The 25,890-nt window shown below is 34.7% G+C and overlaps 1 protein-coding gene across 4 annotated transcripts in view; it reads left to right on the forward strand.

Annotated features, from left to right (window-relative positions):
- LOC117117393 (U3 small nucleolar RNA-associated protein 4 homolog) overlaps nucleotides 1–25,890 on the forward strand; it is a 59,290-nt gene that overhangs the window by 19,454 nt on the left and 13,946 nt on the right. For all 4 annotated transcript variants that reach the window (XM_033261673.1, XM_033261670.1, XM_033261671.1 and 1 more), the window contains exons 13-17: nucleotides 204–320; nucleotides 720–974; nucleotides 2,235–2,330; nucleotides 4,056–4,241; nucleotides 24,999–25,106. In XM_033261673.1, the coding sequence (XP_033117564.1) occupies nucleotides 204–320; nucleotides 720–974; nucleotides 2,235–2,330; nucleotides 4,056–4,241; nucleotides 24,999–25,106 (762 nt within the window). The remainder of the gene's footprint in view (nucleotides 1–203; nucleotides 321–719; nucleotides 975–2,234; nucleotides 2,331–4,055; nucleotides 4,242–24,998; nucleotides 25,107–25,890) is intronic.

Below are 25,890 nucleotides of genomic sequence, written 5' to 3' on the forward strand. Positions count from 1 at the left end.
TGGAAATCGGTGGATTTAATTTTGTTTTTCTTTTATAAATGTAATACTGTACTAAGCAATTTTTAATTGATATCCTGTATATATGAGGCAATTCCATATTTTAGTTGTTCCTGAATGTTGTCATTATAATGATATCACATAAACTTTACTAATTTTCGTAACCATATCATCTTGTTATATATCTTCATTGGTTTTATTCACAGGGAGTTGAACAGATAGTTTGTTCATCAATAAGTAAAGATGGCTCATGGATTGCATATTCTGATGTAGATAAAGTTAAATTGTTTCACCTCAGTCTGGACCCTCCTGTGCTCCAAAAGGTAACACAACGTATCCTTGTTATATATTTTCTTTGCCCAGTGCTTAATGTTTTGTTCAAATGACCATGTTTTCCGCGACAAATATCTGTGGTATGCCTATATATGGGCATGATGATGCCATATTACAGAAATAATTTCAAACATAAAGTATACATTAATAACTACAAGACAAAAAGGCCAAAAAAACCCCCAAAAAAAACCAAGCCCTCACTTGTCAAGTTTTGGCTTGGCGTACACAGCCACTGTCGTTTGAAAAAGTCATCTCAGTTCTCTGTATTAGTGTCTCTGCTACTGCCGGTGGCATTCTGAGTGAATTATTTGAAGTGATCGGTGGTGCACGCATTATGTTCTTTAACGGAATCATGTTGGAGCTTCATGAATTTTACTTTTTTTCCCCAGGTTGCATGCCTCCCAACGCAACTGTGTCCGGCACATAACCTACTCTTTTCACCCGACTCGTCCAAGTTGTTTTCTGCAACCAGTTCCTGTTCTGTACAGATCCTTCTGTTGGATGCCATACAACCAAGTCTACAACACACTTTCCATGCAATGGACAATTCCATTGTCCTGCTGGGGGTGGATAGTGCAGGCAAATTTGTTGCTGCAGCAGATGTTGAAGGAACCATTATTGTTTACAATGTTAGCAAATTCAAGGTAGGCATTAGGGCCTCAGAGTCAAATGGTGTGTAACGTTTTTTTGTGATTTTGTAAATTTTGTCCTTCATTCTTGCATTAACCATATTTTGACTATATTTTACCTATCGTTTTTATCGTTGTAGAAGTAGTTTGGCACAGTGGGAAGGGTTTGGTTTCCCAACCTCGAGGTCGGGGTTTGAATCCCCTCGCTGTGCATTCCACTTGTGTCCTTGGGCAAGGCACTTTATCTGCATTGCTTCTCTCTACCCGCTTGTTCTCTTGTATATTTTGTGTGGTTCTGTAATCTGTTCAAGGGGGGATGTAGATAGAGGTGCTTGACACCTGTTCATCCCCTCCTTTTCGCTGCTTTTTTGTCTTGTTTTTAAATTGTTCTTGTATTTTTGCAGTGATGAAGTGTAATAAATAAAATGGGTACCTGGTAGGGTTAAATGTCTTAATGTGCTGATGTAGCTGCTGCAGCTGCTGCAATGTTATGGAATACTCTCCCAGGTAGCTTGAGTTTGTGTTCCATAGGCGTTTAATTCAGTGACCGGTGGTAGTAATGCCAAGCGCTTAGAGGCCTTGTTGCCATTAAGCGCTATATAGGTCTAACATATTAATATTATTATTATTTATAGGGAAAATAACAGGAGCTTATGATTTTTTATTTTTTTCATTTAATTTAAAATTATTTTTTTTGTATTTTTGTAAATACTTTTGTTTTTATATCCCTGGCATATATGTTTTTAATTTAAATCAATAATTTGAACAATTTATTCTAAACTGAAGATCATGTAGCTCAATTGTTATTTCAGTCTCGCCTTCACATGAAGTCAAATTTCGGTATTAGCTTTTATTAATGTAGCAGCAGTTCCATTCAATTAATCTTAATGTTCCATTTAATTTAAAACATAATATGTTTAACATAGTCAATTGCAATGTGCTATTCTTCCTTAATGCATTTTATGTGAAACCTCAAATTTACCTTTGCTATGAGCCACACGCAAAACACTGTACCACTTATTCACTGAGTATGTAGGTCTTCTTCTAAAAGACATGTCACATTGTAATAAGAAAGGTGAATTAATGGAAAATTTGCAATTGTATGGAACTGTGTATAATGCGGCAATGGAACATTTCACAGCATTAGTCATCGATTCAAAAACCACCAGACTGTTAAGCCATTGCAGGTTATGTTTCATGAAAAATGTGTCTGTCTTTTGAAGTATCATGTACTGATTCTGTGACGGTTTTTCTTTTCCACTCTCCTAATTTCAGGTTCACTGTCGGCTGCCCAGATATGACAGCCAGCCAACAGCGTTAGCCTTTAGTTCTCATGCACCTGAGCTTTTCATAGCGTACGCGGATCAAATGGTATGTGAAGTTCTGCTACAAAATCCAAATTAAATAAGTTTTTTTTTTTTTCGACAATTAAAATTTAAATGGCCAAGTGAAAACAAATTATATAAGAGGCCTATTTTTAGCTGTTAGTTTTTCCATACCAGGTTGTTAAAATGTACTGAAAGTTTCCATATGGCTAAATATAAATACAATAAAATCTTCCAATTACGAACCTCTCGAATACGAACACGATTTTCGGTGATGACATCATTACAATCTTTTTTAACCACAAAAACGCACAAAATTTTATTTAAAAATCTTCAAAAATAATATATAATGTTGCATCAGCCAAGAAAGAAAACCCTTAAATACTTCCTTTAAAGCAAGAAATATAAATCGTTTTCTGCTGAGATATATTCTATTTTGAGCTGTGTGTGCTTGTTCTGACAGCTACTGTACAGTAGGTATAGAGAATCTCACCTTTTGTTCATTGGAGGCATTATTCCAATGGATTAAACTAGTGTACACTCTATGGGTGAACTAATTCGCGCTTGTTATGAAGAGAATAATCACACTCGTATTTGCTATTAATGGTCATGTTTTCATTCGGAAATCACTTAACCCTTTCGCTGCTAAGCTTTTTTTGGAAGAAGGGTATTTTGAAATAAATGCCAAAAACAAATACTAAAAGAGGTTATTTTGAAATTGTTTTTGTGTTTTGGGGTGGGAAAGAGGTTGGCCTAATGGAAAAAATTAAAATTGGAATTTTTAATTGGGTGGTCATGTGACCTTGGGGCGGCCATATTGGAAATCCCCTTTTTCATAAATAATTTTTTTAAAGTAATTTTTTATGGGAATTTTTTTTACTGGGATAATAATGAAGATACATAAAATAAATAAAAGATCAATAGTTTGAATTTTTTTCATCTTTCTATTCAAAAACAGACAAAAATCCATGTTTTTCGGCAAAATCGTGAAAAAAAATTAGTAAAAAAAATCAATATAAAATGAGTTATTCACAACAATTAGTCAATACTCCATATAATTCATTAGAAATGGCCAGTAGTTCATAGAAACAACTATAGAGGGCGCTGCAGTACAGGAACAATTTTTAAAAGAATTATTTTCCTATCCACGGTACTACCGGGGGCTAGCAGTGAAAGGGTTAAAATGAGTACTTTACAGTGAGTACAGGTAATTTTGGCTTCCCTATACAATATGACAATACAGTAAAATCCAAGTCATAATATTTTGTGACAAAAATTTGCTCCCATGGCAAGGTTAGGCCTACCAAGCCATGTATAATATGTAGCACAGGCCTACCCTCACCACAGAAATGCTATGAAAGTTTGAACTCTTTGTATTGCAAATTTCCTCAATTACGAAATTCGTTTCAATGGTACGTAATTGGGAGATGTTACTGTGTATATTTAAAAAATTAGAACCTTACTTTATAGCAGGGGTGGGCATAAAAATTGGTTGGAAGGCCAAAGTGAATTTTTGATTGAGGGCCACACCAAAAATGATGTTTCCAGTGAGCTTCCCAAAACCTCCAAGCACTGCTTTTAAACCACATTATTCTCAGTTTTAATGTTACTTTTCACATATAAAAGGTGTTTTCTAGCCAATGTTGCTTGGCGGGCTGCACACATAGGGTCTGTAATTCATTTTCACGGGCTGCAAAAAAAAGCTGTCGCGGACCGTACTTTTCCCCCTTGTGCTTTATAGGTTTTAAGATTTTTTTCTCATATTATTTAGCTATATGAATACAACATAGAACAGAAATCATATTCTCATTGGAGCCGAAGTCTACATAAATGCAAACTTCATCATGCTTGGTTGAGACGACGAAGTAAGGTGACTCGTGTAGTATATAGCGCCACCAATCCAGATATAGTCTTTTTGCATGATGTTAATATGTTGTGTACTATTGACAAATCAAAGGTGAGAATGTTTGTTTATATGAAGGAAAATCAGCATCTTGTGTATAAGGCATTTAATTGACATTTTCAATGAACCTTTCCAATATGTCGATCAAACCAATCAGAACAGGGCAAGGAATACATGCTTGACCCACAAGCATGAGTTGTCCAACATGCTCATGTTTACGCTGTTGTTTTGATCACCTCAACTTGTTACGTGGAATAAAAATAGGACTCACTGGCCTTGTGGCGAACCATTAGGCCACCTGGCTGCGAACCAATTCACTACCATGTGTATAAGAGACAGGTCTTTTGAAGTATCATGTACTGATTCTGTGACGGTTTTTCTTTTCCACTTATTTATTAGCAATGAGCCATTGATTGGTTGTTGCATTTCAAAACACCCAACCTAACAGCCTATTGTTTACCATTGTATTCATCAAAAAATCATTTAAAAATACTAACTACAGTGCACCCTCCAATTTTAAAACCCTCTAATTCTGAGACCTTTTAATTTGAGACCACTTTTTTAAAGGACCAAATAACAATCTTCAATCTTTTAGCACAAATCAAACCTTCTAAGTGGAGACCAAAGCCGAGACCACCCGATATTTTCTGGTTTCAAAGGTGGTCTCCAATTGGATGGTGAACTGTACTGAAGAAAACACAACATCCATAATGTAACATATTCAGCTTCAATCAGGTTGAATGAAACAGGTGAATTAATTCGGCCACCTGCAGCCTGTGATTATGTACACATTCTGCAGTATAAGTTGCAAAGCATTTGTGAACGTGCATAATGTTGTAATAGACCAGCGCTTTATGGATTGCTATAACCTTCGTGAGTATTATAGATGCTTTTATGTAGCTGATGTCACAACAATTAAAAGCTGATGTGGTACATTCATCTGTCCTGCTTACAGGCTCAGGTAGCACGTACGTAAAAACATTACATCGTAAAATATATACAAAACATAAAAAATACATGCAGAGATATTTCATCATTGAAGTAAGGAATATATAAAGGATGGGGGATGGAGAGGAGGGGGAATGATTATGTCAGGAATGGCATAATAAGTTGTTGAAAATTGTTTAAAAACTTATTACCTCTGCCAAGAAGGTTATATCAATCCCGGTCTCTCTGTCTTTCTGCTAGTTATATTACATAAAACTAATAGATCGTCATAAAGTAAAATGGAGTGGTACAATTAGAGGTAATTAAAGTTTGGGTTGAATAAGTAAAAAAATCAAGATCAAGGTCATAGAAATTAAAGAAATAATAAAATACTAATAAACTTAGATATAAAAAGCAAGAAAGCAATTAAAATGTGCTTCTTTTGCAGTATAACCTTAATGAAGTACTCCCTCTATAGTTTAATATCGTTTCAGGCTGAACAACATAATGATAAATTAGTAACATGTTTTGTCAAAATGTGATTCTGTCATACGAAGTAAATATGTCGATATGAAATTATGATAATAATAAATTTTTTATGTAAACTTGATTGAGTCATTAATAACATGTTAATCACGTTGTGGTATTCTTGACATTTAATGTGTGTTGTTGCATTGGAAAAATTCAAACACCAGACTTATGTACTTTAACAAAAAACAAATATTTGCAAATTTGTTGTAGTGTTATTTACATGTGTGATTGGTACATCAGAAAAATGAAACAAACTTATCTAATAGAAATCTATGCTGTATTTTAATTATACAAAGATATGGCCTTGTATAAATTGAATGTATTGTGGTGTTATTTACATAAATGTTTGATACTTTTTAAGAATTGAACATGTGTAATAAACAAACTTATTTGCATAGATTTGAAATCAATATGCCTTACATTGATAATAAACAGATATTTTGTACATGCAAAAATATAAATTTTTGTTTAAATTTAATCAAATAATTTTTGCATTGAAAATACAGTATGTGGTATGTCATGCTGTTTGATGTTAGTATAGGATAACAGTAAAGAGCATCTCTTAACCTAACAAGTGCATAGATTCATTCAAGTTTCGAAGTGCATCCAGGCCTAGGAAGAATGGTCAATGGTCGTATATTTATATAGCGCCTTCCACAGAAAACCGTCTCAAGGCGCTTTTGAAGCTACAAGAAACAAAGAAAAAAGAACGCGAAGAGGGGAATATCCAGAGCAATTTATGAAATGTATTATGTTCTTCAAATTATATGTTTATTTTTATCCATATTATATATTGTCTTCCTTCTGTAACTTTGCACTGGGAAGACTTACCAAAATCCACTGACTATCCACATACTATAGTTTAGTATATGTTTATTTTTTAAGTAGGCCAGTTTGAAGATTTTGACCAACTTGGAATAGCAGAGAAGTTAAAGGAAAATAAACTAAAAAGTTTATCTCTAGAAAATGTAAATTAATATTAATGATAGTGTAAATAGTGTATGGTAATGATCAATAAATAATAATGGTATTTAGAATTAAGTTTAAAATAAGTTCTTTCACATTGCCAAATTGTTAGAGCTTTATACTGCCTTGGTCAATCAATCGGTCATGAAATTATTACCGCCAAAATCTGTAAACTGAACAGTATGGTCGTTTAGTTTCCTCTTCAGAATGGTTATTAGACAATATTAACTAACATTTACATGAAGAAGCCATCTCCACTTCCTGGGTAGTATTTTTAGTTTGCAGCAAGACATTGCCATACAGGCCAATATATTCAAGGTTTAAACCTGTAACTAAATAGAGATTCTTGCTACCCCAGAGATTCCCTGACAGGTGGTCTAGGCTCCTAACCAGGGGATCCAAGATATCAGACTAGAGGTCTGAGATCCCAAATAGTGAGTCTACACCCATATTAGTCTCACCATGTTTAAAGCAAATTTTTTAGTCCCCAAAATGGTACTCACAATGTAAAAGTGTGTGGCCACATTTTGAAATCTAATTTTGCAAGAAAAACGGGGAACAGCTAACAATGTCTATAGCTGGCTTTTCAACGTTCTAAAGTCGTTTTTTTAATTTTTTTAATGGTTTCGTTATTTTTATTCAGATTTTTATGGCTAGACCACATTTCTAACAAATCAATGTTAGCAAGGAGAGCAGTCAAAGTGCATGTAGGGAACATACACAAAATGATATTGTTGTTATAGCTTCTGTTCCTTAAAATCTGGTTTGGATTTTAAATCCCCAAAAATATAACCCATATAATTTAAGAGATATAATTCTATCTTTAAAGCTGAATTTGAAAAAATATAGTATTTGTGTATTTCTTGCATATTTATTACCCTTGCCCCACAAAGTGGGGTGAGGGTATTGCAATGAGCTCTGTCTGTGTGTCTGTCTGTGACGTTTTTGTGTTTGTCCTTCCGGGAGTATAACTGAAAAACTATTTTTGTATCCACTGGTTGTTGTTTTATTGTAATGGTATAATGTTACTAGCTATGGATATCAGGTGAAACTTAGCCGAGCGGTAAAGATGCACGTTTTGTGGGTCAAGATAATTAAACGTATGGGGTTTCTTTTCCGCTCGGCCACATTTCACCCTATACATATAGCCAGTAATATTATATCCCTGTAATACAACAACAACCAGCGGATACATGTCGTGACAGCAGGGCGAGGGTTTGTAATCTCAGATTATCTTGTTTTATATTTGTCTTTTGTATGGTCTTGTTACTAATATTTGTTAACATAGCAATTGCAAATATAGGCAATGTATTCAGTCTGCGCCATATGTGTATGTAATATTAGTATTGTAAAAATGGCTACTTGTAATAAAATTATTGGACAACCTTGAAGAACCTGGCAGCTTCCTGATATTCTAGTGATATTTCCTCTGCACCAACAACCTTATGTCAGTAAACTATCTAGAGAAACCGGTAGACTACCCGGTGCATCATTAAACTATATAGAGCATCAGAAGTTTTCATTATATGCATCCATTTTTAAGCTACTTGGAGTATCAGTAGACTACCAGGATCATCGGTAGACTACCTGGACCATTAGTAGACTACCTGGACCATTGGTAGTATACTTGGAGCTTCAGTAGACTACCTGGAGCATTGGTAGACTACCTAGCACATTGGTAGACTATTGTACCTAGAGCATCAGTAGAATATTTGGAGCTTTGGTAGGCTACCCGGAACATAGGTTGATTACTTGGAGCATCATTAGACTACCAGGAACATCATTAGACTACCTGAAGAATTAGTACACTACCTGGAACATCAGTAAATTACTTGGAGCTCCATTAGACTACCCGGAACATCGTTAGACTTTCTGAAGAATCGGTAGACTACCTAGAGCATCGGTAGACTACCTGGAACATTGTTATACTACTTGGAGCATTATTAGGACTACCTGGGACATCATTAGACTACCTGAAGCATCGGTAGACTACCTAGAGTATTGGTAGACTACCTTGACCATTGGTACCTGGACCATCTGTAGAATATTCTGTAGTTTCTGTAGACTACATGGAGCATTGTTGAACTATCTGGAGTATCAAGCATTGGTAGACTGCCTGAATAGATGAACTGTGTGAAGACTATCTGTGGCATTGTAGAATTACCTAAAGCATCGTTAAACTACCTGGAGCATGAGTAGACACCTGGAGCATCGGTAGACTAGCTGAAAGCGTTGTTGAATTATCTGGAGCAGCAGTAGACTACCTGGAGTATTGGTAGACATCTGAAGCATCGGTAGACTAACTGAAAGCATTGTTCTTGAATTATCTGGAGCAGCAATAGACTACCTGGAGTATCATTAGACCATCAGTAGACTACCTGGAGTATTGGTAGACATCTGAAGCATCGGTAGACTGACTGAAAGCATTGTTCTTGAATTATCTGGAGCAGCAGTAGACTACCTGGAGTATCGTTAGACTACCTAGACCATCAGTAGACTAACTGGAGCGTGAGTAGACATCTGAAGCATCGGTAGACTACCTGAAAGTGTTGAATTATCTGGAGCAGCATTAAACTACTTCCTGGAATATTGTTGAAGTACCTAGACCATCAGTAGACTACCTAGAACATTGGAAGACTGCCTGTAAGCATTGTTGAATTATCTTGAGCAGCAGTAGACTACCTCCTGGAGTATTGTTAAAGTACCTGGACCATCAGTAGAATACCAGGACCATCAGGAGACTACCTGGAACATTGGAAGACTACCTGGAGCATTGGTAGACATCTGAAGCATCGGTAAACTACTGTTACGTAGGTTAGCTACAGTACCTCAGTTGGCTATCTGTGCATTGGTTGATTACCTGGCACATAAATTGTAATCTGATACATCGATTATTATATTTTGACATCCTTGTTCATCAGTCTATCTGATGCATCAGTTATCTACCTGGTGCATTTGTTAACCTTATGGTGCATTGGTAATAACTACTTGGCATATTGGTTGGCTACCTGGTGCATCTGTTGGCTACCAAGTATATTGACTAACTACCTGGTACTTCTCTTAACTGGTGCACTTATATACTTATTCCAACTTTAGTACTGTACTGTACAGTCTGGTACATCATTATGCTATATTGGTTAATCGGTAAACTGCTTGTTTTATGGCAGACTACGTAGATTTGAAAAAAAAATCTGTTGACTATGTGTACCTCAGAAGATAACTAATCGGTGTATTGTTTGGTAAAAGGGTAGTGGTTCATGTTATGGTATAAACTGGTGGAAGTATGTACCGATCTCCTTTTTTTGCCAATGTTTGTACTGTTAGTACCAACTACCAATGCATGTCCAGTAACATATGGTTGGTTTTTTTTGGCAATTTTAGTTGTGGTATTTTACATGTGTGTGGTTGTCATACAATCACAGGAATGTTAAGTAATTATGTCAAATGATACTGATTAAACTACAATCACAGGCATGTCCAGAAAGATGTCAGGAACTCCTTACTTTTTGGCCTAAAATCAATCAATTCACCTTTGGAAGTTATATGGTAATAAAATTAATTTTTTTGTACTAATGCCATTAGGGCATTGAACAAGTCACTACAGTAGTTTGGATTTTTGTATTTTATGTTTGTTTTTGTTAGGGAAACAGACCAAATTTCATTGTATGTGTATTGGACAAATAATTCTATTGAGTATTGAATATTGAGTACATTGTCTCATAGAAACCAGTGTATCTACTTGGTAATGGTTATTAGGGACACTAAAATGGAATCACTCATGCGTGACCGTCCTACCTGGCGTCCTACGTTCTCTGCATACGTAGATTTGGCCAAATTGCGTCCTAGAATCCACACGACAAGGAGAACATAATGTTCTTGCATGCGCAGATGACTTTTAGTGACGTCATTACGTTCTGCGTCCTACCGTCGTCGTGGAATCGAAAGCTACCTAATTGCTGGAGTCGCAGTGCATAGTCGCTATGCACTGTGCTGTGCAGCCTCCTGGGTAGGACTGGAGGACACCCTTGTCGGGAACATGCTCAGGCACCATAAAAAACATCCCCTAGTTATGCCACTGCTGGGTACAGGGTTCATTTGAACAAAGATAAAGAATCTAAGCCTAAAGGTTTGTACACACTATCAAAAATTTTTTGTATGGCCATATATAGTTATGATGTGATGTATATGGTCATGATGTGATGTCATCATGACCATATTTAGCCATGTCAGATGTTGGTTGATATCACATTTGTAAGAGGTTAACCCTTCCAGCTTATCCTAGACTGTCAACAGATATCAAGGGAACACTTAAACAGATGAAATAATGTGATGTTTTATAAACCTTATTAGGCAAGATTTTTTTATACCTTGTTTTACAAACTTATTTTTGTAAAGGTCGTCAAAGGTGTGGAAACAGTTATAAATGTTTTCTTATTTAGCAAATAGTTTAGCCAAAATTGTCTAGATGGAGGAAAAAATAAAAATAAAATGTTATTGATGAATGTGAACATTGTGGTAATGGAATGGTATATGCTTCAAATTTATATAATTGGGAAGGAAGATACATATCTTATTTTTGGAGATTTTAAGGCAGCGGTGGGCGTAATAAAAATAAAGAAAAACTTTTCTTTTTTTTTTAAATTTTCATGTTTTCATGGCGGCAGATGTGCTAATTGGCGAAAAATAAACTTTTATTTTTTAATAAAAATCATAAGCAAAGTCTCGTCTTTTGAGGGTTATAGAGTGAAGATGTGTTTTAGCCATAAAAAATCTTGTCATAGAATTTGAACTTGGGATCTTGATGTTGGAATATACTCTTTTTTTCAGTAAGTCAAAAAGAAATAGTTTCTCATAAATATCTTTTTTTAAAAGGAAGGTGGTGAAGTGTGGCTTAGGATTGTTATGTTGAAAATGAAAAATGAATAGACCTATAAGAGATTACCGCAGCATTTGGGACTGGAAACTAATTTTTTTACTTGGCCTAAAATATTGTGTCACAAGAAGCAAAATTTTCCAGATATATTTTGATCGGGATTCCGACCTATATGTATGAGTGGTGTAAGTTACAGTCAGTTATGAAGCTTAGATTCAAAGGTGTTTTTGCATAGAAATTCTCAGAATTTATGTAGTGTATTACACTAACTGACCTTGAATGACTGTCTTTATGTTGCACGCTATTCCCAAGGACCCTTTGGTCTTAAGGTTTCAGTGTACGTTTTTTCCCAGAAGATCTTTACTTTTAAACTGAACTAGTTAGAATTGACAACCATGAGAACTCAAATATTTTACTATAGGCTACCCATTAACACATGTTAAAACATTCCAAAAAAAAAAAAAAATTCACATGATATTCTTGCAGAATTACTGATTTTTCTGTGTAAATTTCACATGGTGGGATTATGGGGCTGCAACAGAAAAGCCCTATCACCACACAGTCTTAATGTCAAGCTCCAGAGGAAAAACAAGTTTTGATATGTTGTAGAATGGATTTTTCTAAGACAAAAAAAAAGTCGTTTGACGAAAAACTGAGGAACAGTTAATGAGATACAGATTTTTGAGTATTTAAAAACTAGGGGGAAAAGGAGTGTAACCACCCTTTTTTCCACTTTTCCCCCAGTTTTTAAATATTAAAAAATCTGTATCTTATTAACCGTTACTCAGTTTTTCGTCGAACAGCTTTTTCCTGTCTTAGCAGAATCAGTTTTCTGTCTTAGAAAAATTAGATCTACAACATATCAAAAAAGTTTTTCCCTCCGGAGGCTGACTTTAAGGCATGATATTTAAATTTGCCAAAAGGTGTATTGGTCATTGATCATAAAGCCCTATTGCTTGTTGCAGAATGCAGCCTCACAACCGAAGCCTTTTGATCCAGTAATTCATTTCGGTTGTCTCTGGCCTTTGGCATTTTTTGTTTCATCCAAGGTTTATGTTTGAATTGTGGTTTTACTTCAAAAAGAAAAAAAAAAATGAAAAAAATAATGGAATGAAATTGAAGGTTAAATTGGCTCAACTTGTCTAATTGACAAAAACGTAAAACATGTTGATTTCTGTGAAAACCAGTGCAAGTTTGACGTAGTTGTAAATTTACCACATCAATCCATAAACAACGTTTGCTATCTGTCGGAGTCAATACGTACACTTGTTCAATCAAATGTTATCGCATCGTAAAAATAGATCGTAGACATGGAGTATTTGCAATTGGCACTTGATTAACATAAGAAATTACAAAAAAGCAATTTTTTTACGCACAAATAAGATTGTTTTAAGCCATAATATAATCATGCTGCAACAGACTGTAAAATATTCCACTGAGGAATAAACATTTCAAAGAAATTTGATCGACGTTCACTACTGCAGCGGATACCATTTTCTAACAGAAATTTGGAGGTTAAAATATCAACCAAACAAATCGAAAAACATTACCATTGATTTAAGTGGTTTTTTTAAAACTATACTCAATACTCAATAAACTTTGTCACATGTACATGTACAATACACATACAATGAAATTCGATTTGGTTCCTTAACAAAAACAAACAATTTTTTGTTTCATCCAAGGTTTATGTTTGAATTGTGGTTTTACTTCAAAAAGAAAAAAAAAAATGAAAAAAATAATGGAATGAAATTGAAGGTTAAATTGGCTCAACTTGTCTAATTGACAAAAACGTAAAGCATGTTGATTTCTGTGAAAACCAGTGCAAGTTTGACGTAGTTGTAAATTTACCACATCAATCCATAAACAACGTTTGCTATCTGTCGGAGTCAATACGTACACTTGTTCAATCAAATGTTATCGCATCGTAAAAATAGATCGTAGACATGGAGTATTTGCAATTGGCACTTGATTAACATAAGAAATTACAAAAAAGCAATTTTTTTACGCACAAATAAGATTGTTTTAAGCCATAATATAATCATGCTGCAACAGACTGTAAAATATTCCACTGAGGAATAAACATTTCAAAGAAATTTGATCGACGTTCACTACTGCAGCGGATACCATTTTCTAACAGAAATTTGGAGGTTAAAATGTCAACCAAACAAATCGAAAACCATTACCATTGATTTAAGTGGTTTTTTTAAACTATACTCAATACTCAATAAACTTTGTCATATATACATGTACAATACACATACAATGAAATTTGATTTGGTTCCTTAACAAAAACAAACATAAAATACATAAAATTCAAACTAGTGCCTTGTTCAGTCCCCTAATGGTGGAGAAATACTGTAAGTCCTATTTTATAATAAGATCAAATTACATAATTAACTTCTACCCTATTTCAAAGAAATCATTAGCCAGATATGTATTCATTTTTTTGTACTTTCATAATTGTGTTCATTATCTTTTTTTGTTTGGTACATGCATTTAATAGACAGTAATATAAGGCTTAATTGTGGGGTGGTACTTGTGTATAATTTGTTTCCATGTGGTTTTATGACGACCTTATTCTGTTCATGTTGAGCAGGTGCATTACCTGGGAAGAAAAACACGCTACTAGGTATATTTGCTATGTTGATGCATTTTTGTGCGATTTTAACAATTTATGCAAATGGTCTAGCGTTTCCTATAAAACAACAGCGGCCATGTTCGTCATGCGATCGTGATATGATTACTGTTCTCATAAAACCGAGATGTTAAAACTACACAATGCAACATCAGTTTTACATAAATTAAAAACAACATAATTATGTATTTCCACAGAAGCGAAGTTTCAATTTTATTTTCTATTTTCGTGTTTTTAATCAGTATGTTTCTTGGTACGTTTATGATGTAACATTTATTTTGGTTTAATGTATGTTGCCATCTTGGTTTAAGTCGGCAGCTGGTTGACCTTTTCGGTTCGCATTTAATGTATGCTGCATTGAACCTTCACTTATCTCCAAGATACAAACTAACTTCTAAAACTTAAGATTTAGGACTAACTTTACTGTTGAACCCTCCAGTCTACAGTAATGCTACTTATTAAAATTCTTCAACCCTGAGCAAATTTTGTGGCATCCAAATTTTACATTTATATGTTTTTCCTTTTTTGTTTCTAGTTTTTTTTTTTTAGGTTACCAATTTCTACATTTTTGAAGGTCTTATTTATGTTGTAAAATCTGTCTTAACTGGAGCATTGGAGCTGCAAGTTAACATTTGAAATACCCACTTTTCCACCACAGACTTCTGTAGTCAAACGACACAAAATGTTTTCTGTACCATAGTTTATTTTTATCATGTCGTGACCAGTGAGATACAGAAGATTATTTGGTCTTTGTTCAATGACAGCATCAGCAGAAAAGCAGATGGAGCACTAAAGTACCCATTAGCCAGAACTCCTGACAATAGAAGGTGGAAAGATTTGTTCTTTAAAACAAATTCTTTGGCCATAATAGGTTGTGAAACATCAACTCTTACACAGCCCAACATTATCCTGTTTTTCTAGGCTCTGGTAGAATTAGAGGCCAATACGTCGGCTCAGGGCCACCTTTTTTCAAGTAGGAGCAATAAAAAATTGTTTAAAGCTGGGTAAGATTCAACCTAAATTTAGTTCAAATTAAAGTCGGTTCAGGTCGCGCAATGAGGGACTGTGCCGACTCATCTTCATATCTATCTATTTTGACATCTTATATCATAACATTTTACGCAAAAACCCAGCGCAAAGGAGGAAGTGTGAATGTTGGCAGTGCATCCTTGAGCCGACTTAAAATACTAACCCAAAGTTTTGAGTCGGCCGTAGTTACGGTGGCCCTGGGCCAACATAGTGTGTGTAGTTGGGCTCTGATACTCCATTATTGCTTCACCGTAGATCCTACTGGCCTATGGTTGACTAGTAGTGTGTTGTAGGTCTTGAATTACTTTATGGTAGCCATCACCTGATACTATTAATTACTGCTACTATCAAACATGTCGCCACATGCCCTGTGTATCACATCCAAGTATGATTGTTGGGTATGTTCTTACCATGTTGTGCCATCAATCCATGCTATAACCTAGTTTATCATAATACTGTGAGGCAAGACATTTATTATACCTTGTTTCGCTAACCCGCTGCCCACCGACGATTATTTTTGGCCTGGTAGCGTACCATCTGTCATGAAAAATTAAATTTTAAGTAACGTTTGTTCTTCTTACCACCTGGTACATCAATAACCTCTGCTTGGTTGATCAGTAGAGTATTTTGGTGCTTTGGTCGAACAGTTGGGACATAGTCTCTACTTTGTCCATTGATAGACCATTTGATACATGGTAGACTACTTGTGCTATATCACTTATCGCTACTTAGTAGATCAGTATAATATTTTGGTGCTTAGTTAGAGCAGTTTGTACATTGGTTATCTCTAACCTCTACTTGGTTGATTGGTAGAGTATTTGGTGCTTTGGTAAACAATTGGTAGATTTGTAGCAGGGCTAACTATTGTTTCAATAGATTAATAGGTGCATTGTTAGCCTATACTTGTTTCATTGATAGACAACATGGTGCATTTTGGAAGCATTCGGCATAGCAGTTGCATTTTAGGCTTCAGGTTGGGGTTCAATCACTCGCTGTAAGCAGAGATATACTACCAGGGAGCAAATAAAATTTGCGAATTGTGTACCAGTTTACCCCATTATGAATAACAATAACAACATGGCTTTGTCTGGTTTAGCCTTGTGCTACTTTGGATGATTTGAGTTTATAAAAAAAAAGTAGGTCTGGTGTTAATTCTTTTAAATAGAAACAAGGTTTGTGGCAGAATACTGGCTAGAATTATATTATATATTATAAAAAGAAGGTGCTAAAGTTGAAGTTGGGCGTGGCACATGTAAAACAATATTTTACCCTACAAGATTGTTTTCATCTAAATGCATTGGGGCTAATAATTTCAAAATATGCTTGGTTTGTATGTTTGTTTTAATTACTATTTTAGAAAAGACAAAATTCTTCACCATCCTAAAAAAATTGGTGTTGAATCTGTTTCAAGTTCAAGGAAACCCTCAAACTTTCAAAAATCTAATCCAACGTTTTGCTTACTATACTGAGAATTTACCAAAAAATAATAACAATGCAAAATTGCACTAATTTTTATTTACTAGTGAGGATTTGAAATGTTAGCAGCTTGTCATGATAAATGTAAAAAGACACATTAATCTGATTGTTGGCATTTGAACTCAAGAGATGTATGTTCCAGAAACTTCCACCTTTGCAACTAATAACTTAATCATTCTCGATTCTGATTGGTTGCTTAAACTATTCCTTATGGTTTCCCGTCTCCTGTTTAACCTCTTTTTCTCGAGGGTTTTTTTTTTAAGACTTTGCCTTCCGTCGCGAGTGGTGAATACCACCGTTCTTTCTATGTAAACATGATCATTTCAGTTTTGTTTCTGTCGCTAGTGCTCATGCTCTTTTCATTTTTCAGGTTTATGTTATTTTTACGTATGGCATTCTCATGTCATATTTTATTTTATAGTGGTCGCTTTGAGATTTATGTCCATCAGATTTCTGCCTGGCGACCATAGGTTTTTGATTTTCGAAGAACCTGCTTGTTACTTGTGGTTTTCCCCTTGTCATGTGACCTTCGTACAAGCTTATTTATAGTTGTTGGTTACAATATGTGTACATATACAATTATATATATATATGTATATATATACATACACACACATATGTACACGCATGTACAAAAAAACCGGTCATTGCCAAAGTGACATAGTTGATTTGACTATGCCAGTCGATTATGCATATGATAAAACTTTGGGATTAATATTTGATCTGATTTCCCTTGCAGGACACCTCATAATTTTTAATTTTTTTTAACCATCAGGTTAAAGGCCATACAGAAACGGAGAACTTCTTTTTGTTAAATCATGAATAGTAACTCTCAGTAGCGCTATCGCTTTTTATCGTGAAGAATAAAGCAACATGTAGTTGATAAGTAGTGTTGAGCATATTATAATGGCGCTTCCCTGTTATGTGAATCGCAATGAATCATCAAGCGATGGTATCTATTGTAGACGGTGCATGGGCCTATTGCTTGCATGATTTCTGTTGTTTGCTAATGGTTACGTTCTGCAATACATTTGGGCATGTTCAGTATCGAATTTGAGCAAAATTTTTGAATACTTAATGCTTTCTCTTGTGAATGAATTTATAGAAAATGTGTTGTTTAATGGGGTAATCTATACCACAATGCATTTGCACATGTGGACGCAGGCTTGTTTGATGAAACTCTTGCATGTACAGTATCCATGGACCGCCATTTTTTTTTTGTGGCATACCAACAAATAGTGGAGTTTGAGTCCGGTGATGGTTAATTTTTTTTGTGTCGTTAATAAAAACACCTTATCCATGTGCTTTCCACCTTCGCCCAACAGTATTAAAGGGTATTAATAGGATGAATTTGAAATTATTGTTGATTGAAATTACTGTGGTACTAAATTACTATGCCACAGAGGATACTCGCAAGGGACTGATAGTGGTTGAACATGGTATGTGGAAGTTTATGTACTGTGTACCACAAGAAATAATAATTGACTGATACTTGGAGTATTTCTTAAGATAAATGAAACATTAAACATTCTTGATTAGTAATTATTATTTTCTTCTAATATATATTGGTTTCCAGGTTTCTTATCTAATTGAACAAAAGAAAATTAAGATTTACGTCATGTTATTTGTCTTGTTGCCATATGATTATGTCAAATGCTTTGTCTGGGAATTAACCACCTGATGAAAATGAAAGGATATAGATCATGTGATATTTTGACGGAAGTCTTCACATGAAAAATGGCGGACCATTTTATAACGACGTGCTGAAAGAAAAATAGGCGTAAATATGCATTAATCCATAAACCGCTTTTTAATATATTGTAGCCTGCTTTTAAAATGTGTATAAACAATTAGTTATCGTAATTATTTTGAATTTTTAAATGATAGTGAAAAATAAAGAATATTTGGTAGTTGTTTTTAGGTTTGTTATAATGTTATTGTCTATAAGCTTTGGATTTTTACTAGCAGGTTGGGGTCAAAGTGACTCTAATTTTCATAAGAAGGTCAAGACCAAATCTACATAATGTTTTACAGATTAAAAATGCTGGGGTAGTAAATATGGAGACAGGGTCCCAGCGTTGTTCATGCATTCCACAGTGTAATTATGTGCGGTGTTAAGCAACGTGTTATTTGATACCGATGCGTGCACTCCTGTCGGCTCACTGCGAAATTTTTTTTTTCGTCTTTGTTAAACCAGTGTGGTGTAGTAACAAAGACATAGCAGAATGGCAGTATTGGGTTTCAGTGTGTAAGCACTGTAACATTGTCCTTGGTAGTTTTTTACTAATGTAATGACAATGCATTAAGAATGTGCTGAACATAGAACTGAAAACGACATTAACGGCCCCTGACTTAATTTCCTTGAAATTTATTTTACCTCATGTATATCTGCTTTATTCACCAGATCCGGCATAAGAAGGGCTTTATTTTAGTTCCATACAGCTTAATACCCACATAAGATTAATGACGTGGGGTGGGTGGGTAATCTGTTTAGAACATTAATAAGGGACATATTGGGCGGTAGCAAAGCTTGATTTCTTACTGTTACGTAAAATGCATTGTAAAGAAGCAAAAGCACAAAAATGTCTAATAAGTAGTAGTAATACAGTAGAACCTCGTTTTTACGTACCCCAGATATACGAACCCTCTGTTTTACGTACGCCTCGTATCGACGATGACGTCATCAAAAAACCCAAAAATATTCAAAACAAACGGCCCTTTTCAGAACAACCCTAAGTAAAAAGACTAGAACAGTAAACTATAACAATACACAAACCATAATGCAACGTATTTTCATTAAACTGCAACGCTGATTGAGCCTAATATCGGGTTGTTATAATTTAAAACCATGTGAACTGAGTGAGATGAGCAACTACCGATGGTGCTCAAAATAATTTATTTCCTTCTTAGCTTCGTGTGGCAAACTATGGAAGAACTCATCAGGTCGAATTTTCTACCGAAGCTGAGTAGACATAGTTTCGTACACGAATGCTAAATGGTTGGCTCGCCCAGTGCAGCGCACATGGTTTTCGTTTGTCTCAACAGGCCAAGACAAAACCACAGCTAGCTCTGTTGTTTAGAATAGGCATGAAGGGGAATTCCCAAGTTATACCTTTGTCGTATAGCTTATCTTACAATATTTTCATGTTCTTTATTTTAGTTAAATAAAAGATATAAAGTGATGAATTAATATACTAGACACATTGTTTTATTTGAACACTTTATTATGACATCGTAAAGTGATGAATAAAAACACTAAACACATATAGTTTTATTTGTAGGCCTAGAGGGTAGGTCTAGCTTAGGTAACATCCTTCCTTCGTACATTTATTGAGCGTTACGTACGTATTAGGTCAAAGGTTACCACCACGAACCCCCCGATTTACGTACGCCCTCCGGTCTCGTACTGTACGTAAAATCGAGGTTCTACTGTAAAATGGGCAGTGGCGTTTTAATATCGTTAGCATGTCTAAGCAAGAACAAACTACTTTCTTGGAGTATTAATATATAGGAATTGTTACGTATTAAGAATAATGATTATAGGAAGAATAATCTTATTCAAATTTTTTTATAAGAAATAACAAGAATGGAAAATGGCGTAATATTTCAAATGTAAAAATTGTTTAATGTGTGAAGTTGCTTGGATTTCTAAGATATAGGTTACATGATGCATTGCATAATGTATCACATGATGCATCACATGCTGCATCAATAATACTTCATGATGCATCACATGATGTATCACATGATGCATCACATGACGATTTGTCACATGATACATCGCATGATGCATCACATTTTGCATCACATAATGTGTCATGATGCATCACATAATGCTTCACATGGTGCATCACATGATGTCACATGATGCATCACATGATGCATCACACAATTCTTCACATAATGCACCACATGATGGGTCGCATGATGTGTCATATCATGCATCACATGATGCGTCACATGTGTCATGATGTGTCACATGATGCATCGCATGATGCATCACATATGCCTCACATGATGCCTCACATTTTGCATCACATGATGTGTCACATTTTGCATCACAATTCTTCACATAATGCACCACATGATGGGTCGCATGATATGTCATATCATGCCTCACATGTGTCACATGATGTGTCACATGATGAATCATGTGTTGTTTCACATGATGCATCGCATGATGCATAACATGATACGTCACATGATGCATTACATGATGCCTCACATTTTGCATCTCATGATGTGTCACATGATGCATCACGACTCTCCACATAATGCACCACATGATGGGTCACGTGATGTGTCATATCGTGCATCACATGATGTGTCGCATGTGTCACATGATGCGTAACATGATGCTTTGCAGCCAATGACTAGGTTGAAAGCTTAGGTTAAATTTGAGGCTATCACTATTAAAACAGGAATATTTTTGCTAAACCAAACACGAATGTGTCCAGTTCTGTGAAACATTCCGACTTTTTTTTTTCTTCAATAATTCATGTTAATTCATGTGAACTACCTTGAAAATTATGGAAGCATGTGACAGGCTCATCACTTTTATTTATGTTTCCTTCAATCAACTTCAATGAATTCATCAAGGTAGCATTATAAACATTATCAGTTGGTTGTTAGTGATCCTTCTATCACTCTTTGTTATTTGACAATTTTTTTTTTATTACATGAAACGAACTAAGAACAATGCTTTACAACTTACAGGCATTGTTCATTATGAAATAATAAATGTACTTTAAACATTTCCCAAAAGGCTTTTAAACGTCGGTTTGCAAACCCACACCAAATACATACAAACCAAAATTGAAAAACGAAAATAGAATGTAGGAAAAAAAATGATTAGCAACATTCCGAGGTCATCAGTGGTTTGATCTGAACGGTTCATTCTCTTATAGCCCATCATTCCAGGCTTCAAGGCCTTTCACATTATTTCCCCGGTCTGTGGATCAAATGTCTGCTGTATGGAAGACATACTTAGCTTCCTGGGGAGTGTGTTCAATAATTGTACAGCTAGTAATCAGCACATTGCCATTCATACCTAACACTTGCTCATGTGTAATCCTAGTTGAGAAAAACAATGGGTATATAAAGTGCCCAATGACACAAGCAAAGTGCATAAGGACACATTTGAATCCCGAAATCAATGCTTGGAGCGCAAACTGTAACCATTCCCATTGTAGGTGGTCGATTGATTATACAGGTGATCAATTCATGGATTGATCGTTGAAATAATTATGCAGGTTGGTAATTCATTGGATTGATTATGCAGGTGGTCATTCAATAGATTAATTATACAGGTGGTCATTCAGTTGCTTAATTTATATAGGTGGTCATCCAGTTGATTGATTATACAGATGGTCATTCAGTGGAATAATTATTTAGGTGGTCATCCAGTCATTTCATTATACAGGTGGTCATTCAGTGGAATGATTACACAAGTGGTCATTTAGAGGATTTATTATACTGGCGGTCTTTCAGTCGGTTGATTATAAAGGTGATCTTTTAGTGGATAGATTATACAGGTGGACATTCAGTGGATTGATCGTACAGGTGGTCATTTGGGAGATTGATCATACAGGTGGTCATTCAGTGGATTGTTAATATAGGTGGTCATTCAGTGGGTACCCATCATTCAGTAGATTGAATACAGATGGTCACTCACTAGATTGATCATGCAGGTGGTCATTCAGTGGATTGTTAATATAGGTGATCATTCATTAGATTAGTCATAAAGGTGGTCTTCATTAGATTAATCATATAAGTGGTCATTCTGAGATTTGAAGACATCCATTTTCTGCGCCAGTTAATAATATGCCAGTTTTTTTATAAAGTACAACATGCCAACAAGGCCTATATAATATTTAAATAATGCCATTTTTATTGTCTTCTCATATACCCTTACATTTCTAGCAACACATTTTAAAGAATATTTTGATTTCTAGTTTTGAATTCTTTCTTGATTTTTTTGGATGGCAGTAAATTTTAATTGAAATTAATTTGTGTCTTACGTAGCTGCATTGGGTTTGAATCAAGCAGCGATCTTTAGCCTCCAAGGTGTTTAGTTCCAGAATATTTATTGTAAGACAAGACTCAATATCATATTTCTCCCACTGTAAAAGGTTTATTGACCCCTGTCATTAGCAGTTATTTGAATTAGTATGTCTGAAGTTTGATTAGTGAATTCTACAGCAAGTCTATTGACGCTTGCATATGCATAATAGCCCAGAGCCATTTCCCGAGCCGTTGTTTGTCTGCAAAATGTTTAAGGTCGGTGTACTTTGGTTGGATAGGAACAAACTGCGGCAGAAATGTAATAAGCTCTTTTTTCCTTTATGCCTGAGCACTGTGCAGTCTAATGAACTAATGTTTTCATATTGTTGCATTGTCAACCGTTGGCAATGTTGAATTCGATCTGTTGTACTCAATTTACTGATTTGAAAATCTATTTAGGGTGGAGTGGTAGATTGCCGAATATGGATGTTGAAGATATTATTTTCTTGCCAAATGTCTAATGATGTAAGATAAGACAATGTTCTTGCGGTAGCCGAGAAGGCTTGTCTGGCTGTGGCTTTGTGTATATAATGTGTGATTACACTTAACCTATGATTATGCGTAATCACCTGAGAGCAATGAAGCTGCAATATCAATCTTTGTAGTAATTATCTGACATTTCTGTTATCGTGTATTTGTAGGGATGGAAATAAAATCATTAAAAAAATGAACATATTCACTTAGGGTTGATTATTCCGTAGTACCAATTGGACATTTTATTTAGCTTCCCCAAAGGAGCGAAGGTCCGGGGAGGCTATTGATATGCCTGTGTTCTTTTTCATGTTATTATTTTCGTTATCGCTGTCATTGTTGATCATTGTTTGTTACCACGATGACTAAAGTTTGGTAAGTCTGATTAGTTTCAAACTTGGCAGAATGCAAGTTGGTAATAAGAAGACGTAGTCTGTTGTTTTTGGAACGTGTGTGAATATTCTAATTCATCATTTGCATAATTAATATTTCACTAATCAGGAAATTTACACTAGTTGCCTGATTGTCGAGTTATTATTTATATGAAACATATAATTTTAATTATCTACTGTCGATTTTTGTATTTTATTTTTTAGTCTAGTCGTAGGCCTCTACTAAAAGAAACAAATAGAAATAGTCATTGAGCAAGAAATGAAATAGAACATATGACAGTCCATTAATCAATCTAAAATTACATTATACATTTTATCCTAAAAAGTCTGTGGTTTTAAAAGTCTTTTTTAACTTAATGTAAGTATGTAACTGGCTCTAGAAATTTAAATTTCGGGCCGTCTTCTGCCCTCTGTGTAATAGCATCTTCATCAGTAAGCTTGCACGCACATCTCATCTACGCTCAGATTACTTATCATCGTTGAATTGACTGACAGCCATGCATTACATTACATTAAAATATTGCAATAAATAAAATCTCTTCATTTTTATTACTTATTTTATATTAATTAGGGTCTTTTAACCTTTGAGTTTTGTAAACTTAGAATTCTAAAGATTTAAAACAATTAACTCATTGTTCTTCCATCTTTCCCCCATTCTTTTCCCTGTCTCAAGTGACAAAAAACAGTAGTTGATAAGATTAAAATTATTTATTTGATACAAGCTTGCATCCACTCTGTAGGCTTCATCAGATAGGGTTGTATAAGTGATATATTATTCAACCTCAACAGGCTTTAATTACAAATTACTGTAATAGCAGAGAGACTATCATAAAAACAAAAAGACAATAATGAAAAAAGGGTGACTAAATTAGAGTTCCAAAGCAAATAAATCAAAGCAAGACTCTTGCATTTTCATTTTTTTTGTTTATTTATTTATTTATTTATTTGTTTGTTTATTTATATTTATTTGTTTATTTATTATTTGAGTTTTTTATAAATGAATTGAATGATTGATTATTTTTTGATTGGTAGTTTATTGATTAATAGAATGATCAATTATGTGATTGAGTGAGTTATCGATTTATTTTTTAATTATTTGATTGATAGTGATTATGTGATTGTGTTAGTAATTAATTCATTTAAGGGCACAATTGATTGTTTTATTATTTTAGTTTATTGACTGATTGATTAAAAAGAAAGTGGTAAGGTTGGTCTAAATGAGGAGTATGCTCAAGACAACAAGAAGTGGAAGATGGGAGTGTCATCATGGTTTGAAACTCGGTAACCCATCGTAAGATGAAAAATGCTGACTCCAATAATTGATGATGATGATGATGATGGTTAATTTTTATCGAACTAGCGACTGTTCCAAAGTGAATAAAATAAAACAAACATCTGGCAATCTCATGTTTTAAATTTGCAATTATTTTCTATATTTTATCTAGCCCCTGCCAAAAGCCCATCATCAATTATTCAAGAAAAACCTACAAGATTTCAAAGGACAAGATATGGGTGTTCAAGGTCATAGCTTCTTCACAAACCAACAATTTAAGGTGAGTAACCTTACTTGGAGCTGAAGAAAACTCATAATTTCAGTCCACTGTTGATCAACACACCTTTAGACAGATGAGAATTCTGGATAGAGGAAAAAAATAGATGATAAAGTTTTATTAACATTAAAATATGTTTATGAACTTTTGTTCTTTCTTCTGTAAAAAGTAAAACTGAATGCAAAACAGTAAAACAACAATAAAACCGCAACATGTCTACCCCACTACTTCATGATGTTTCTTATGTGATTACCAGTTTTTGGTAATCGTTTTAAGTTATGGCACCTCGGGGATAACTCCAAAAATAGACATGTGTACTCTATGAATAGCCGATTGATTGACTGAGAAAACAAATCGCTGTCTTGAATAGTTAAGACTCATTACGTCTCAAGAAGCTCAAGGCTATGTGGGACACAAACTCATTGTAAGTTATTTTTGTCCCTGGTCATTGGATTCATAATCGGCAAAATCGGCACGCGAGTGCAACTTTTCAGATGTACCAGGTACCTATTTATACTCGTGCTTGGAGGACAAATAAACATAGGTAGCAAGACTTTTTTTATATCTTGTTTAGCGAACCCGCTACCCACCAATAATGATGGTTTCGAATAAAAATGAAGTTTTATTTTTTTTGCATATTAGCACACCCGACAACGCCACGAACAAATGGAAATTTCAGAAAAGAATTATTTTTTCTTTTTACGCCCGCTGCTGTTAAATTTAATTTAAAGCATTTAACCATCCCATTAATACACTGTTTGCATTCACCAAAAAAATTTTATTTTTA

This window comes from Anneissia japonica, unplaced genomic scaffold (assembly GCF_011630105.1).
Source record: "Anneissia japonica isolate Jap-2015-1 unplaced genomic scaffold, ASM1163010v1 scaffold1509_len713820_cov188, whole genome shotgun sequence".
In the NCBI taxonomy this organism is placed as follows: domain Eukaryota; kingdom Metazoa; phylum Echinodermata; class Crinoidea; order Comatulida; family Comatulidae; genus Anneissia; species Anneissia japonica.